General features: G+C 30.2%; 3 protein-coding genes across 9 annotated transcripts in view; 2 read left to right on the top strand and 1 right to left on the bottom strand.

Moving 5' to 3' along the window:
* Positions 1–14,581, bottom strand: part of LOC126903091 (uncharacterized protein C05D11.1-like) — a 234,923-nt gene that overhangs the window by 109,281 nt on the left and 111,061 nt on the right. The window lies entirely within an intron of this gene.
* LOC126903093 (zinc finger MYM-type protein 1-like) lies at positions 1,635–5,196 on the top strand. Its single transcript, XM_050681060.1, has 2 exons — positions 1,635–2,479; positions 2,668–5,196. Exons 1-2 carry the CDS (start codon positions 2,239–2,241, stop codon positions 5,010–5,012), a joined length of 2,586 nt encoding a protein of 861 aa, XP_050537017.1. The 5' UTR covers positions 1,635–2,238; the 3' UTR covers positions 5,013–5,196.
* LOC126903125 (uncharacterized) overlaps positions 5,195–14,581 on the top strand; it is a 42,364-nt gene continuing 32,977 nt past the window's right edge. For all 3 annotated transcript variants that reach the window (XM_050681135.1, XM_050681134.1, XM_050681136.1), the window contains exon 1: positions 5,195–5,224. The gene's annotated coding sequence lies outside the window, so the exon portion shown is untranslated. The remainder of the gene's footprint in view (positions 5,225–14,581) is intronic.

Here is a 14,581-nt window from a genome sequence, read left to right as displayed (position 1 = left end):
TCAGTTGTTTTATTGGTACTCTCGTCATATACTATTATTGGAAAACAGTCTTCTAATATTAAATTCAAACAGGAAAATAATAATGAATGTATTTGGGAGTTGCGAATATTTGATTTATAACTTTAAGGAAACTATCGTTTTAATGGCTAACTTCTAATGATTTTCATTATTTTGACCACACTTTAAATTATGATATAATAGTATATTAATAAATATAATATTTTAAGGACATTTATAACACAATGTGTTTTGTTCCTCTCAACTCTTTAAACATGTCCATTAGCATTAAGGGAGATGCTGATGAGACAATTTTATTTGTTTGTAGCCCGGAGCTACTGACATTTAATTTCTAACTAGTAGTTGTGTTTGAGTAGCCGTTATAAGAGTAGTTTGATATCAATATTTCCGTTATACTCATTTAATTACTTAGTGAATAGCTTAACTTAATCTTAACAATTACTTGCCTATATCTCTACCTCACTTGGATAACTAACTTTTATAGGATTCAGGTCAGACATATTGTATATTACATTTAACTTATAATCGTTGATTATTTAAAATATAACTTTACTTTGTCATTGACACAAAATAGGATGTGTTAAGCATTGATAATGGTAACATTGTTCCCGAAACACGTATCTGCGATTTTTTAGTAATTTTTTGTGGCTTTTGAGTTAAATTTTGTTGTTATAATTTTATTTTTAAGGTTAAACAAAACAATATATAAAGGAAAGATTAATTTGAAATTTCTCACTAGTAGTTAAGGTATATTAAAATTAATTTAAATCAACCTTATTCTAATTTTAAATAAATTTATATTTATATAATAAAACGTTCCAACATAATATATGTTTTTACAAGTTTTTTTATCATAGCATTATATTATATCATATAATGTTTTATTATCAAATATTAACATAAAAAATAGTGATTTTGTTTTGCATTGTTAGTATATATTTAAATTCTTATTCGTTTGGAGAGGAATTGTCTATAAGGAAGATATCTTGAGGGAAATGGGGTTATAAACGTCTGCATGACGTTTCTTTTGCAATGTGGTATTACAATACATTTTAAAAATATATTTGTTGAGAAGGAATTTATAGGGAAATGCACATTACATGTACCAATGTGCAAGAAGGGTTTTGAATAAACAATATAGTATGTTAAAAGATATTTTTTTCAAAGTTCGACTATTCTGGAAAACCCGTGTCCTTTAAAATTATACTACATTAATGTAAGCAGAATTTTTTTAGCATCGATGAGAAACTAAGAAGGCTTCACTTTTATCTTGTAATGTATGTTTTTTTTTTATGTCTGTCGCCATTTTTTCTTATCTTTCACCAGAGCGATTTTTTTCAACGATAAAATTAAACGATCGCAAATTGTATCTAGTTTTAATCATTATATACCAAGTGTTGATGATATTTATATTTATTCCAATAATGATCCGTCCCTACTGTCCCGAAACCTCATTTTATTGGGTTGGGATTTTTTTCATGTTTAATTTACTTTCTTATAAAAACAAATTTTAATTTTTTAAATACTTTTGAATATATACTAAAATAAGAAATTTTGAGAAGAAAATAAATTTAATTTTTGGTTACCTTTTTTTAAAATTTTATTAAATCTTTTATTGAGACACAGTGGCGGACTAAGGGTGGGCGGAGGGGGCGGTCCGCCCCGGGCCCCCACATTTGGGGGGCCCCACAAGATAAAAAAAAAAAATTTTTTTTCGTGAATCAGGTGTTTGAAAATGAAAATCCAACATTTACTCTTAGGAGGCGGCATCGCAAAATCGAGTAGTCGCACTCGCACTAGTCGATCGAATGTGTTATATGAAAAGCGGAATGCCGAATTATCGCCGTATCCAGTATTTGAGTATTTCTCCGAATTCATTGTAAAAAGTATTATTAAATAGATGCTTTATCGCCTTATCGATAAACGGGCACTTTATTATTCCGATAAGGAAACAATTATAGTCGTATTCGTATTGTATGATTTGTTTGAGTAAATTTCCAACCGGTCCGGCGGTCCCACCACGCGCAAACTATTTTACTCGGAAATAACTGTTTGATACTTTTAAACCGATATGGCAGTACATTTTTTACATAAACATCATATAAACACGTGTCAAACTATTTCCTCAAACGCGATTGACACAAACTTCATGTAAACGCATCTAAAACTGTTTACATAAACTGTTTGCATGAAGTTTACATGAAGTAGCTGCTTGTAAACATGAGTGACAAGCACAAGAACCAACGGACATATCTTAGTGGAGCACAAAAAAGAAAAGTGTCTGAAAAAAAAGAAAAAAGTCACCAAGAAGTTTTGGCAAAGACTTTCAAACTTGATAAGTTCTTCAAAGTCGTGACTCCATCAAAGAAAACAGATGAGAATCAATCTTCAGATTTAGAGCAGATCGAGGATAGATCAAATGATGCTAATAATGAAGTCTTGGAAGTAAACAATGTAAATGGTAATATATTGATTCTTGAATATAATTTTTCATATCGAAATAATAAAATATGATGTCATGAAATGTTACACGTTAATCAAAGTTGTGTAATCCAATAGTATTAAAGATGATGAATTTTGCTTATATTAGTTACCTTCGCATTTTTCAAAAATCATATTTTTAAATATGATTGTAATTGTTATTGATAGATGAAACTGAAGCAGCAAAAGGAAAAGAAAAAGAAGTTCAGGAATTTACATTTGGTGGTGAAATAAGTACTTTCAAAGAAAAGTTTCTTCTCTCAAACGATGCAGCGACTTGGCCGGTGCCAATGCCAGACGACATTCGACTAGAAATAATACAGATCGGTAGTTCGACATTTCAAAACAAGGATGGACCATTTTTGCCAATAGAAAGAGTCGGAGAATCAACTAAAGGAACAAATAGGAGCTTGACGTCTTCATGGTTTTATGCAAGTTTACCGGATGGAACCAAATTTTTGAGAAAATGGATGGTTTTTTCATTATCAACAAATAAGTTGTATTGTTTCTGCTGTCGAATCTTTGCAACGGACGATGATCTAGAAAAAAAATTTGTTTCTGGTTTTGATCGGTGGTGGAAATTGAATCCGAAAGTTACGCAACATGAGTCGTCCAACGAACACTTGTCAAATTTCGAGAAATGGAAAACCTTGACAGTCAGGCTTCATAGCGGAAAAACTATTGATCATAGCACTGAAAAAGTCATCAATTCTGAAACTAAAAAATGGCGTGATATTCTGCACAGACTATTGGACATCACGCTTTTTTTGGCAAAACAAAACCTTTCGTTCCGGGGCCACAGAGAAGATTTTGAATCGGAAAATCGTGGAAACTTTTTGGAGTTAATCAAGCTAATGGCTCGCTATGATCCTGTTTTGAGAGAACATTGGACGAATTTAGAAAAATCAGCAGGCGGACCCAAAAGACTGCCATCTTATTTATCTAAGGGTATTCAGAATGAGTTCATAAACATCTTAGGCGACCACGTTCTGGAAAATATTATTGTTGATGTGAAAAAGGCAAAATATTACGGCATGTTATTTGATAGCACACCAGATAGTAGTCATGTCGACCAAATGAGCAAAATAATAAGGTATGTACATATTGAAGGAAAAGTTGTAGAAGTACGCGAGTCTTTCTTGGGCTTTTTTCCTATGAATGGTAAAACAGCAGCCCATATAACAGAGGATATTCTAAAGGAATTGGAAAAACACAAACTGGATATCAACTTGTGCAGATCTCAGGGTTATGACAACTGTTTCACAATGTCTGGTCAACATAAGGGCGTTCAAAAAAGAATCAGCAGTATAAACCCTAAAGCTCTCTGGAACTCATGTGCCAATCATTCTTTGAATCTTTGTGGTGTCCATTCATTTGCTTGTGTTGTCGCCAGCGTGACATTTTTTGGTACTCTCGAAAAAGTATATGTTTTTTTTGCTGCTTCCACTCACAGATGGGAAATACTGCTCGAAAATATTGGGATTACGTTGAAAAGATTATCAGATACTCGCTGGAGCGCACACTATCACAGCGTTAAAGCAGCAAGAAATGAAGTTGTGAAAATCATCAGAACAATTGAAGTCATGCGAGATTCCCCCGACGAAAATTTGAATACCCGTTCTACTGCAAGCACATTAATTCCCCTAATGTGCGATCACACATTCTTGTGTTTCTTGGAGTTATGGAACTTGATTTTGGCGCAAGTTGACTCTGTTCAAACTTATTTACAAACCAAAGGAGTTACACTTGACATGAGTTTGAAAAAAATTGGAACTTTGCTACTTTTTCTGACTGAAGAGAGAAACGACATCGTCAACAAAGCAATCAACTTTGGAGTAGAAAAGTGTCAGGAACTGGGCATCGAGATGGGAAATCAAAAAAGACGTAGAAGGAGAAAACTTTTACCGGGTGAGTCAGCAACGGACTCAAATTTGACTGAGCTTGAAGAACTTCGCAGATCAATGTTCGAGTGCTTGGATCGTTTTGTTGAGGAACTTCAAAAAAGAACCAGCGGAATGAAGAAAATTTTGGACACTTTTCAAGTGATTCAATCAAAGTTTCTTATGAATGCCCCGGACGAAGAAATATTACCAGCTGCACAGAAACTCAACCTTGTTTATGACGATTTTGACGGAGAACAAGTTTTCCTAGAGGTGAAAAGATTACGTCGTCACATTCGAGCGACTGAAACCAAAATCGAAGCAGCCACTTCTTGGACGACAAAGGAAATGCTTCAGTTTATAACTACGTGGGACTTCAATGAATCTGTGCCAAATCTTTGTCTCATTTTGCAGTATTTCCTTACGATATGTGTGTCAGTTGCTTCTTGTGAAAGAAGTTTTTCGAAATTAAAATTAATCAAAAATTACTTGAGGTCAACAATGAGCGAACAAAGGTTAAACAGTCTTGCTATTTTATCGATTGAAAAAAAAAGTGCATCAACATTGGATTTCGATGTAGTAATCGACACATTCGCTTCACTTAAAGCAAGAAAGCACAATTTAAAAATATAAATTGTTTTGTTTTTAAAACTGTCATTTTCTGTATTTTTAATAAAACTATTGTTTAATCGAATGTTCTGAATATTGAACCCTTCATAACTCATAGCTCCATTAAACGAGAAAAATTACGGGAGGGGGGGGGCCTTCAAATCATTTCCGCCCCGGGCCCCAAAAGGTCTTAGTCCGCCCCTGTTGAGACATCTCTATATGTGGTACAAATTTAGGTAAAAAAAACTATTCACTGGGATTTCATGTCTTAATTTTTAGTTTAGTAACGTGCTTAATTATTATATTCTAAACTAGTAAAAAACACGATTTTTGGTCGTCTCATCTAATTTTTTTTTGATAGATTAATATCTTACTAAAGAGACCCAGCGTGATTTTCTCCATTTCTGTTGTGTCTCTCCTAGGATGAGACACAGTACGTGTTGGAGTGAACTGTAGGTAGTAATGTGAACCAAAGTACACTTAACTTTTACTAATAACTATAATAATATAATTTAATTTTAGAAATTATACTTATTATAGAAATTATAAAAGAATAGTCATCAGGTAATCACTAACAAGTATGTGACACTTTATTCTTATAACGATTCGAACAATATTAACAAATTGCTTATCCAAACTATTCGTTATATACCTACTGATTTATCACTAGCTTAACTCCACTTCAGTAATGCTATAACAATAAGGGTTCGTAACACTGTCTATATAAGAAAAATAAGTTAGTTAACTTTATTTATTAATGGTTGCATTGAACTCTCTTTTAAGTTATTATAAAGGTTATTTTAACGTATAAAATATGAAAAAAAAGTTATAAATGGAATGCTGATAGGATTGTTCGTAATGACATAATAAATACAAATACTATGATTTATAGTAATTACTTGATTGGTGTAGTTAATGTAATAAAACCTCTTATATCTAATATTCTATTGAATGATGATGATAGAATTTTGGCTGATGATTTGCAGTTGGTCGAAATGTTTATTTAATTTAAAGGAAAAGTATTAATGAACTATAAAAGCATGCTTATTTATAAATAAAATGCTAGTTAATTTTAACAAAAATAAGTTTAAACTAAGTGAAATAAGTTATGTTAAAGGCTTTAAAGACGCACATAAAGAATACACTAGAGTATATTGTAATAAAGAAAAATCTTAGTTGACAATGTGAAAAATAGTGATAAGTAAGTGTGAGGAAAAACAGGGTTTTGAGCCCTTATGTAATGTGCCACGAACGGCATAAATGGGTATTGGGTTCCTTTAATATATCATATCTTTTTATAAATACATGTAGCATTATTCCCTCGATTTTTAGTTCAATTATTATAATAAAGTTTTGGATATTATTTTCCTTATTTAGTACTATTGTGGTGCTTTAAAACGAGAAGAAAAACAGAAATCTTTGATTACTATATTCTATTGCAACGGCTAGAATTAAGTATGTTATTGAGTTAGTATATTCTTTTGTGTGGTCGAGAAATACAAACAGGTATGATTTGGAGTCTATGCAATCGATTCATTAAAATGACATATTTTTAATCATTATATTAATGCTAAAGAATATTTATTGAAACAATTATTAATTTTATTCTTTCAGTCCATAGTTTTAAATAATCAGTAATTAAACTGTTAAGAAAATGTTACCATTAATTTAAATTTGATCGAAGAACATCAGGGGCAGAGGGAAATGAATTATATACACCCAAAATAGAGGATGAATGTGATCCAAGAGGGTTGTTAATCTTAAGTCATCAAAATATAAAAAGTATATAAATTGAACGTCTTTAATCAAATACTTGAATTAAAAGCGGAAAATTCTATACTTCGTAAAGAAGTAGATGTTTTAAAGAATAAAGTTGCCAGCTTGGAGAGCAATTCTCTTGAACAGTCTCAAACAGTTGTGACCCAGGTTCTTCTTGAAACATTTGCTCGGGAACGTTGTCAATCCAATCTAATTATCTATGGAGTCCCTGAATCACTCTCTACTGAAGTATCTGTTAGGATCACGCATGACAAATCGACCCTAGTTGATTTACTTAGGCCATTAGGTAAAGTTTTACCTGAGAGTGTTAAACTTGTACGTCTCGGTAAACCACGTTCTGATGCTTCGCGTCCAATAAAAATTATTTGTAATAGTAAGGAGTCAGCTTTAAATCTACTATCAGAGTATAACTCTGCAAAGCGTAACGGACTGGCTCTTCCTGAAGGATTTCGTATGACTAGTGACAAAACTGAGTTGCAGCGCAAACTCTTACGTGATTGCTATACAGATGTTGAACAACGAAAGGCGGCAGGTGAGTCAGGGTTACGTGTGGTCTTTAAAAATGGTTTGCCAATAATTCAGGATGCTACATCACGAAGCAGAGGACTTAACCAACGCCGTTCCTAACAACGAATACCAAGAAGTCAAACCCTGTCTGGCTTCTACCAAAATTGCCGTGGTCTCAGGACCAAATTATTTAATTTAAATTGTAACGTATCAACTCTCTTTTGTAATTTTTTTGTACTCACTGAAACGTGGCTAACAGATAGTTTTTTAAACTCAGAATTAGGATTTTTTAATTATAATATTTTTAGGTATGATCGATGTAGTACTACTAGTAGTTGTTTGCGAGGTGGGGGTGTTCTTATTGGTGTTCGCAAAGATATTCCTGTTACCTCTGTTCCTGTTATTGAGTTAAATGTTGAGCATGTATTTGTGCGTATTTATTCAGAATCATTTAACTTTATTGTCGGTGGTGTCTACATTCCCCCACTTTCCCCTCTTTCTATTTATGAGTCCCACGCTCATTGCATTGAAAATCTTATGCACCTGTTTCCTGAGGATATATTTATTATCTGCGGGGACTATAATCTCCCTGAGATCTCTTGGTCTTGTGATGATGATGGCTTAACTTATTCATATACTTCCTCAACGCGTGCGCCTTTCATCACTGAAACGTTTGCTGCAAACGGGTTTTATCAAGCTAATAACGTCCTTAACTTAAACAACATTACATTAGATCTAATATTTTGTACTGATAAACATCTTGTAGTTGAAAATTCAAATGAACCACTTGTACCAATTGACAAACATCACCCTGCACTTAACATATCATTGCCAGTAAATACTCAATTTCCCAGTTGCGACACTAGTCATAGCTACTTCAATTTTAAAAAAGCCAACTACAATAGTATTCGTTTATTTTTATCATCTTTTGATTGGTTTTCCACACTTCAGTTGTATGATGCTGACACTGCAGTAAATGTACTCTATGATGCTTTGCATAAGGCTGTAATAGACTTCATACCTTTATGCTACTTTAAGAATTCTCCATTTCCACCTTGGTTCAATAAAAATCTTAAACAAATTGTTTCCTTAAAGAAAAAAGCACATGCAAAATACAAAGCAACTTTAAATATTAATGATTACAGAGAATTTTCTTTACTTCGTGCTAAATTTAAATATGAGTCTAAGAAATCTTACCGTGTCTACACGCAGCATGTAGAAAATTCACTTAAAAGTAATCCAAAAGACTTTTGGAAATTTATTAAGAATAAACGTTCGGAAAAAAACATTACTAGAGTAATGACTTTTAATGACAAAACCACTTCAAATGAGCTTGAATCTGCTAATCTTTTGGCAGAATATTTCTCCTCAGTTTATTCTAATTCACCAACCACTATTAATGCTTTATCGGATACATTGAAAATCTCCGCCTTTGATTTACCTAACACTGTCCACTTTAGTGTTGATGATGTATTTAATTGCCTTTCTACACTACGGGGTGTCGAGTCTGTTGGGCCAGATGGTCTCCCAGGTGCGTTCTTTTTTGAACTTAGATCAATTTTATCCTATCCTTTATGGATTATTTTTAAACGTTCGCTGAATGAAGGCATTTTTCCTTCTATATTCAAATTAAGTTCAGTTACACCTGTTCTTAAATCCGGCTGTCCATCTTTTGCATCTAATTATCGACCGATATCCATCCAATCACACTTATCAAAAATTTTTGAAAAATTAGTCCTAAATGCAATACAACCATCAGTCAACCAAATACTCATGGACGAGCAGCATGGATTTCGACCTGGTCGATCTACCACTACTTGCAACGTTCTCTTTTGTAATTATGTTTTTAACTCATTTCAGAATGGTTTCCAAACAGATGTAATTTACACCGATTTTAATAAAGCTTTTGACTCTATTAATCATAAGGCTCTTATTCGTGTACTTAAAGAAACTGGGTTTGGAGAGCCTCTTCTGTCGTGGTTTAGGTCTTATTTACATAATAGGTATCAATGGGTTAAAGTTTTTGGGATAAAATCGGACTTGTTTCATAATAAATCAGGTGTCCCGCAAGGTGGTCATTTGTCTCCTCTCCTATTTTCAATATATGTCAATAGTATACAACAAACCCTAAAACAGTCTCGAGTTCTCTGTTTTGCGGATGATATGAAAATATTTATACAAATTCAATCTCCTAGTGATTGTATAAGACTTCAAACTGACCTTGATAAGTTTTTTGAGTGGTCGACTACGTTAGGACTATCACTTAATCCGTCCAAGTGCAAAGTCATAACATTTTCTAGGAGTCAATCTCCGATTTTCTTCCCATATCGCCTTGGCAACGACGACATCCCTCGTGTGTATGATAATGTTAGGGACCTGGGATTCATATTAAGCCATAATCTTGATCCTAGTGCTCACATCCAACATGTATGTTGTAAAGCCTTAAAGATGCTTGGTATTATTATAAGATTGTCCAGAGAGTTCAAGCTGGGAAGTTCAGTAAAAATTCTATTTTGCTCATTGGTCCGCCCTATATTGGAGTATGGTAGCGTGGTATGGGACCCCCACACGGCTGAAAACGCTCGTCAATTGGAAAGGGTTCAAAATAAATTCCTTTGTTTTGCTGGACGCGCGCTTGATTTGCCTTGTCCGCCTCATGATTATACTCCTGTGGCTAATCATCTAGGTCTTTCCTCCCTATCCTTGAGACGTAATGTTGCGGGTTCTAAATTCCTTAAGGGCTTGCTTGATGGGAAAGTTGAATGTCCCGCGCTATTGTCTCTGGTCCCTTTCAGGGTTCCACAGATCAATACCAGGTCAAATGCGCCGTTCCGTATCACGCAAGCCCCTACAAACTACCTTCTGAACGAACCACTTCGCCGATTACTAAGGTATGCCAATAGTGATCCTAATTTTATGTTGTAATTATGTATAATAATATTTTGTTTTTTTCTATTTATATTTTGATTGTTTTTGTTATTGTATATATATACCACGTTATTTCATATGTTATAAATTGATATTTTGTATTTTTGTTTAGTGATTTTATGTAATACGTATTAAATGTAGTTAATGTAAAACCAACATATATGTATTTAAAAAAGGGTTTATCCCGTAAATTAATAATAAATAAATAAATAAATAAATAAATAGTACCATTCTGGATGAAAGAGAATATTTTTTATTCCACGATTGACTATTAATAAAATTTGTAAATCCATTTTAATTTTTTAAGAAATCATGATTTTTAATGAAAGATTCTAAAATATCAGGTATCTCAAAGTATTTCTTAAATTAAAACTTTAATGGCAGTATAACTCCTTTAACCTTTTTTTCATGTACAATGTTAGTGTTACTTATACGCACATTTTCTATAGTGTTATCTAGAGTTATAACTTTAGGTTTTTTATAATAATCATTTAATTGCATAAATTTAAGAAATTTATACTCTGTCCAATTCTTCAAAAAGGTTATTACAAAACTGAATAATGGAATTTTTTAAATACTGTTTTCAGAATTATTTTTAACAATTAATTTCTCTAATTCATAGCAATAAAAGATGTTATTATATTTTTTGAAGTTCTAGAGCTTCTTTTCGAGAAAAATTAAATTTTCCATAATAAGAAGAAGAAAATTTTAATGCACAATTTTTTAAAGCATAAATATTTTTAAAAATATGACACAATTTGTGTTTTAAAGAAAACGCATCTGAATTTGTGTTTATTTTGTCAGGAATTTTAATAATGGGAAAATAATATTACTTTATTTTTCTTTATTAATAATATTTATACTATAATTAGACTTTTTATTATTAAGAACTTCAGATTTCTTGTGTTCAGAAAATTTTATCTAATGCTTGTATTATGTTTGAAAATTTATAATAGGTGTTGAAAATATACACATACATATTATTGATACCATCAAAATTAGTTTCAGCAACACAGATGAATGATTGTACTTTTTCATTCATTTTGTAAACGATGTCAATTTTTAATTAAATGTGAACATGTAGATCATTCATTGAAGTCACTTTTAATAAAAACGACTTTCTAATATCAACAATAGATGTTTATATAATGCATATCTTATTTGTAACTCAATCTATTTCATAGGATTTGGAAGTTGGAACTAATAAGGCATTCATTAGATCTAAAACTAAAAGATTTCTGGTGTCTGTAGAAAAAAATTAATATATTATTATTTAATTAATTAAAAATTTAGAGAAATTGTTTTGCCAATAGATGTTTATTTGTATTCAACGTTTGTGTAATAATTTGTTGTTTTCATCCTTTATTTTATTTATCATTAACGGAATGTTTTTAATGATAAATTGATCCTAAATAACACACAATGAATTTCCTTTTGAAGCATTTATTTATTCAAAATGAATATCAATATAGAATTAAATTAATAAATCATGTAATTAGTATCATTGAAATATAAACCTAATTATAATTACGGCATACCCTCATACACACAAGTATATTTCTATAAATTTAAAATCATTATGTGTAAAATTTATCAGAATAAATTTAATTATAATGCTAAACATGTAAACATAAATATATTTTTCAATTACTATATTAATAGAAATATACATACAAAACTACTTTTAAAAATACTTAAGAAAATTGAATAATTAAAATACTACTAACAGTGGTGCCGGAACCGGGGAGGCAGGTCAGCAGTTCCTCCCATGGAAATATACGAGGGGGTAAAAGTATAATTATAACCCCACCCCAATAAAATCTGACAAAAAAGTTATGACTATAAAATAAAGTAAATTATTATTATTTGAGTTAAGAAAAAAAAATGATTTTTAATAATTTTATTTAAAAAAAACGGTAGCACAGTGTAGACGTGGCATAGCTGGGACAAATATAGATGATATCTGATAGTGATTAAAATCGCTATCATAAGAAACGTTTCGAAGCAAATCTGTAGAAAGTGTTTAATTATAAAAAATTGATGGATTATTCAAAAAGCAAAATAAACTTATTTCCTTATTTATATCTTGTTTAAAAGTTTTATGATGTATAAGTGTGTGAATAAATATTTATTTTAGCAATTAGATATAGTATGAAATTGATATTTAATAATTTAGTATTGTAATTTTACAGAGAAATTATAAAAAATTATTAAGTAGATATTAATTTTATGGCAAATATGTATAAAAGTTTAATTTTAAAAAATTGGTGGATTATACAAATGCAAAATTTTAATTCAAAACGAATTAAGGAAAAATTGGAAAAAAATTGTTACCACAGGCAATGATTTTTACTAAATCGTCAAACGTTCGTCGCATTCGTCGTTTGATCAAATTGGCAATCTAAACTGATTCAAATGTAAAAATTATTTTTTTCGACTTAAAAAAAAAAATTTTAATAACTTTAACTTTATATTCTATGTCAATTAGTTTTATAAAATATTCATGAAAATCATTGTACTCCACTTAAAAGGTATATTAAAATTAATTAAAATAAAATAACAAGAATTTTAACACAAAAATAGCATATTTTTGAATATGATAACCATTTTAACAATATCTCAAAATTTTTTTTTCACAGTAAAGTATATTATATAAGCTTTAATTTAAAATTAAATAAAAATGTCTATATTTTTGGAAAATTTTTAAAAATGAAGTTGAAAAAGTTTAACTTGTGTGTAAAAATTGTTATTTTGAATCCCCCCTGTGAGTGGTCAAGAGTCAAAAAATGTACAACTAATGAAAGAAAAGTATCTAAGGTTTCAATATAAAAAAAAGTTATTTTGATTTGTACATTTTTAAAAAAGTAATAGCACCTTTTATAATCAAAATATTAACACTTTAAACAGTGATTTTCGCATAAAAATTACATTTTTGTTCAATTCGGCGGCCATTTTCTCTTAGAAGTAAAGGTCTCGGGATTAATTTTAGTTTTTTGAACATATTGTATTTGTCGCAAGTTTTATTTTTTTGACATATATTTAAAGCTTGTAGTATTTCCGGAACATTTTCAAAAGTTAAGTTAAAAAAGTTATACTTTTTACTCATATTTTTAAAAATGTAAACCCCCTCTGTATAAAGGAAAATGGTCCAATTTAAAAAAGTATGTCGGATAAAAAGTATATATATTATTTATTTAGAAATAAAATTATGTATTGATCCATACTTTTTTCAAAAAGTTAAGTAATTTAAAGTTGAAAAAATAAAATATGAAATCGTAAATTTTAACACCAAAATTGCATGTTTTTTAACAACGGCAACCCTTTGCACATAGAAGATAAATTGTTGGGACAGATTTTTTTTTTACGTATAGAACAAAACATTAGCTGATATTTAGCATATGTTTAAAACTCGGAATATTTCCGGAACATTTTCAAAACTTAAGTTGAAAAATTAAAATTTTTATGTAAAAGTTGTTATTTTGAATCCCCCTGTGGGCAGATAAAGGGTTAACTTTTCAAAAAATTTATATCAAATAAAAAAGAGATACCTATGGTTTCAATATAAAAAAGAATTATTATGATTCGTTCTTTTTTCAATAATTTATAGTAATTTTTAGAGAAAAAAAATGTTGAAATTTATCGATTTTTAATATCGTAATTTTTTGCGGGATTTTCACCATTTAAGGAAACAAGGGAAATTTTTTTTATTTTTGAGGGTAATTTCTTCGACTAGATAAGATTTGAGATCTTTTAACGTATCGTTGAGAAAATTCGGTCAGTGAGAGCTGAGGAAAAGTAGTAACAGACACAAAAAAAATAAATAAGTACATCATGGTAAAATCGTTACCTTCTTAGCTTCGCATCGAAGCTAATAAAGGAATACTTTTATAAAATAGAAATTAAATATGTATTTTTGAACTACTGTTAAAAACTAATATAGGCTATAATTATAAATTACTTGTTTCATAAAAGAAATGGGACTACTATTATTTAAACTTGTAGAAGAATATTGAGACATTTCTGAATCAGATAAAGGTTCTGAGGCATTATCTTTACTAGCACTAGTGGTATTAGTTTTTTCCTATAGAAATTATCAATAATGAAAAGTTCTGTTAAAAGATTTAAAATTAATTTAGTTAACTTACACTAACAAAGTTTAATATACATTAAATATAGTAAGGAGTTGAGAATTTAATGCTATATCATGTAATTTATAAAAAACAGAATTTTAAGTGTCGTTTTAGCTTCGATGCGAAGCTGAGAAGGTATTAATTTTACCATGATGTGTTTATTTTTTTTTTTATTTTTTTAGCTTCGATGCGAAGCTGAGAAGGTATTAATTTTACCATGATGTGTTTATTTTTTTTTTTATTTTTTTT

The sequence above is a fragment of the Daktulosphaira vitifoliae genome, unplaced genomic scaffold, assembly GCF_025091365.1.
Source record: "Daktulosphaira vitifoliae isolate Bord-2020 unplaced genomic scaffold, ASM2509136v1 Scaffold_3, whole genome shotgun sequence".
NCBI classification, from domain to species: Eukaryota; Metazoa; Arthropoda; class Insecta; order Hemiptera; family Phylloxeridae; genus Daktulosphaira; species Daktulosphaira vitifoliae.
Note: the sequence above shows the minus strand (reverse complement) of the source record. Positions and strands in the feature narration are given on the sequence as shown.

What these genes read in the sequence shown, in the direction of transcription:
- LOC126903093 (XM_050681060.1), top strand. Translation starts at nt 2,239, where the DNA reads ATGAGTGACAAGCACAAGAACCAACGGACATATCTTAGTGGAGCACAA. An exon ending in GGAAGTAAACAATGTAAATG is followed by an intron (nt 2,480 to 2,667) that starts GTAATATATTGA and finishes TGTTATTGATAG; the next exon opens with ATGAAACTGAAGCAGCAAAA.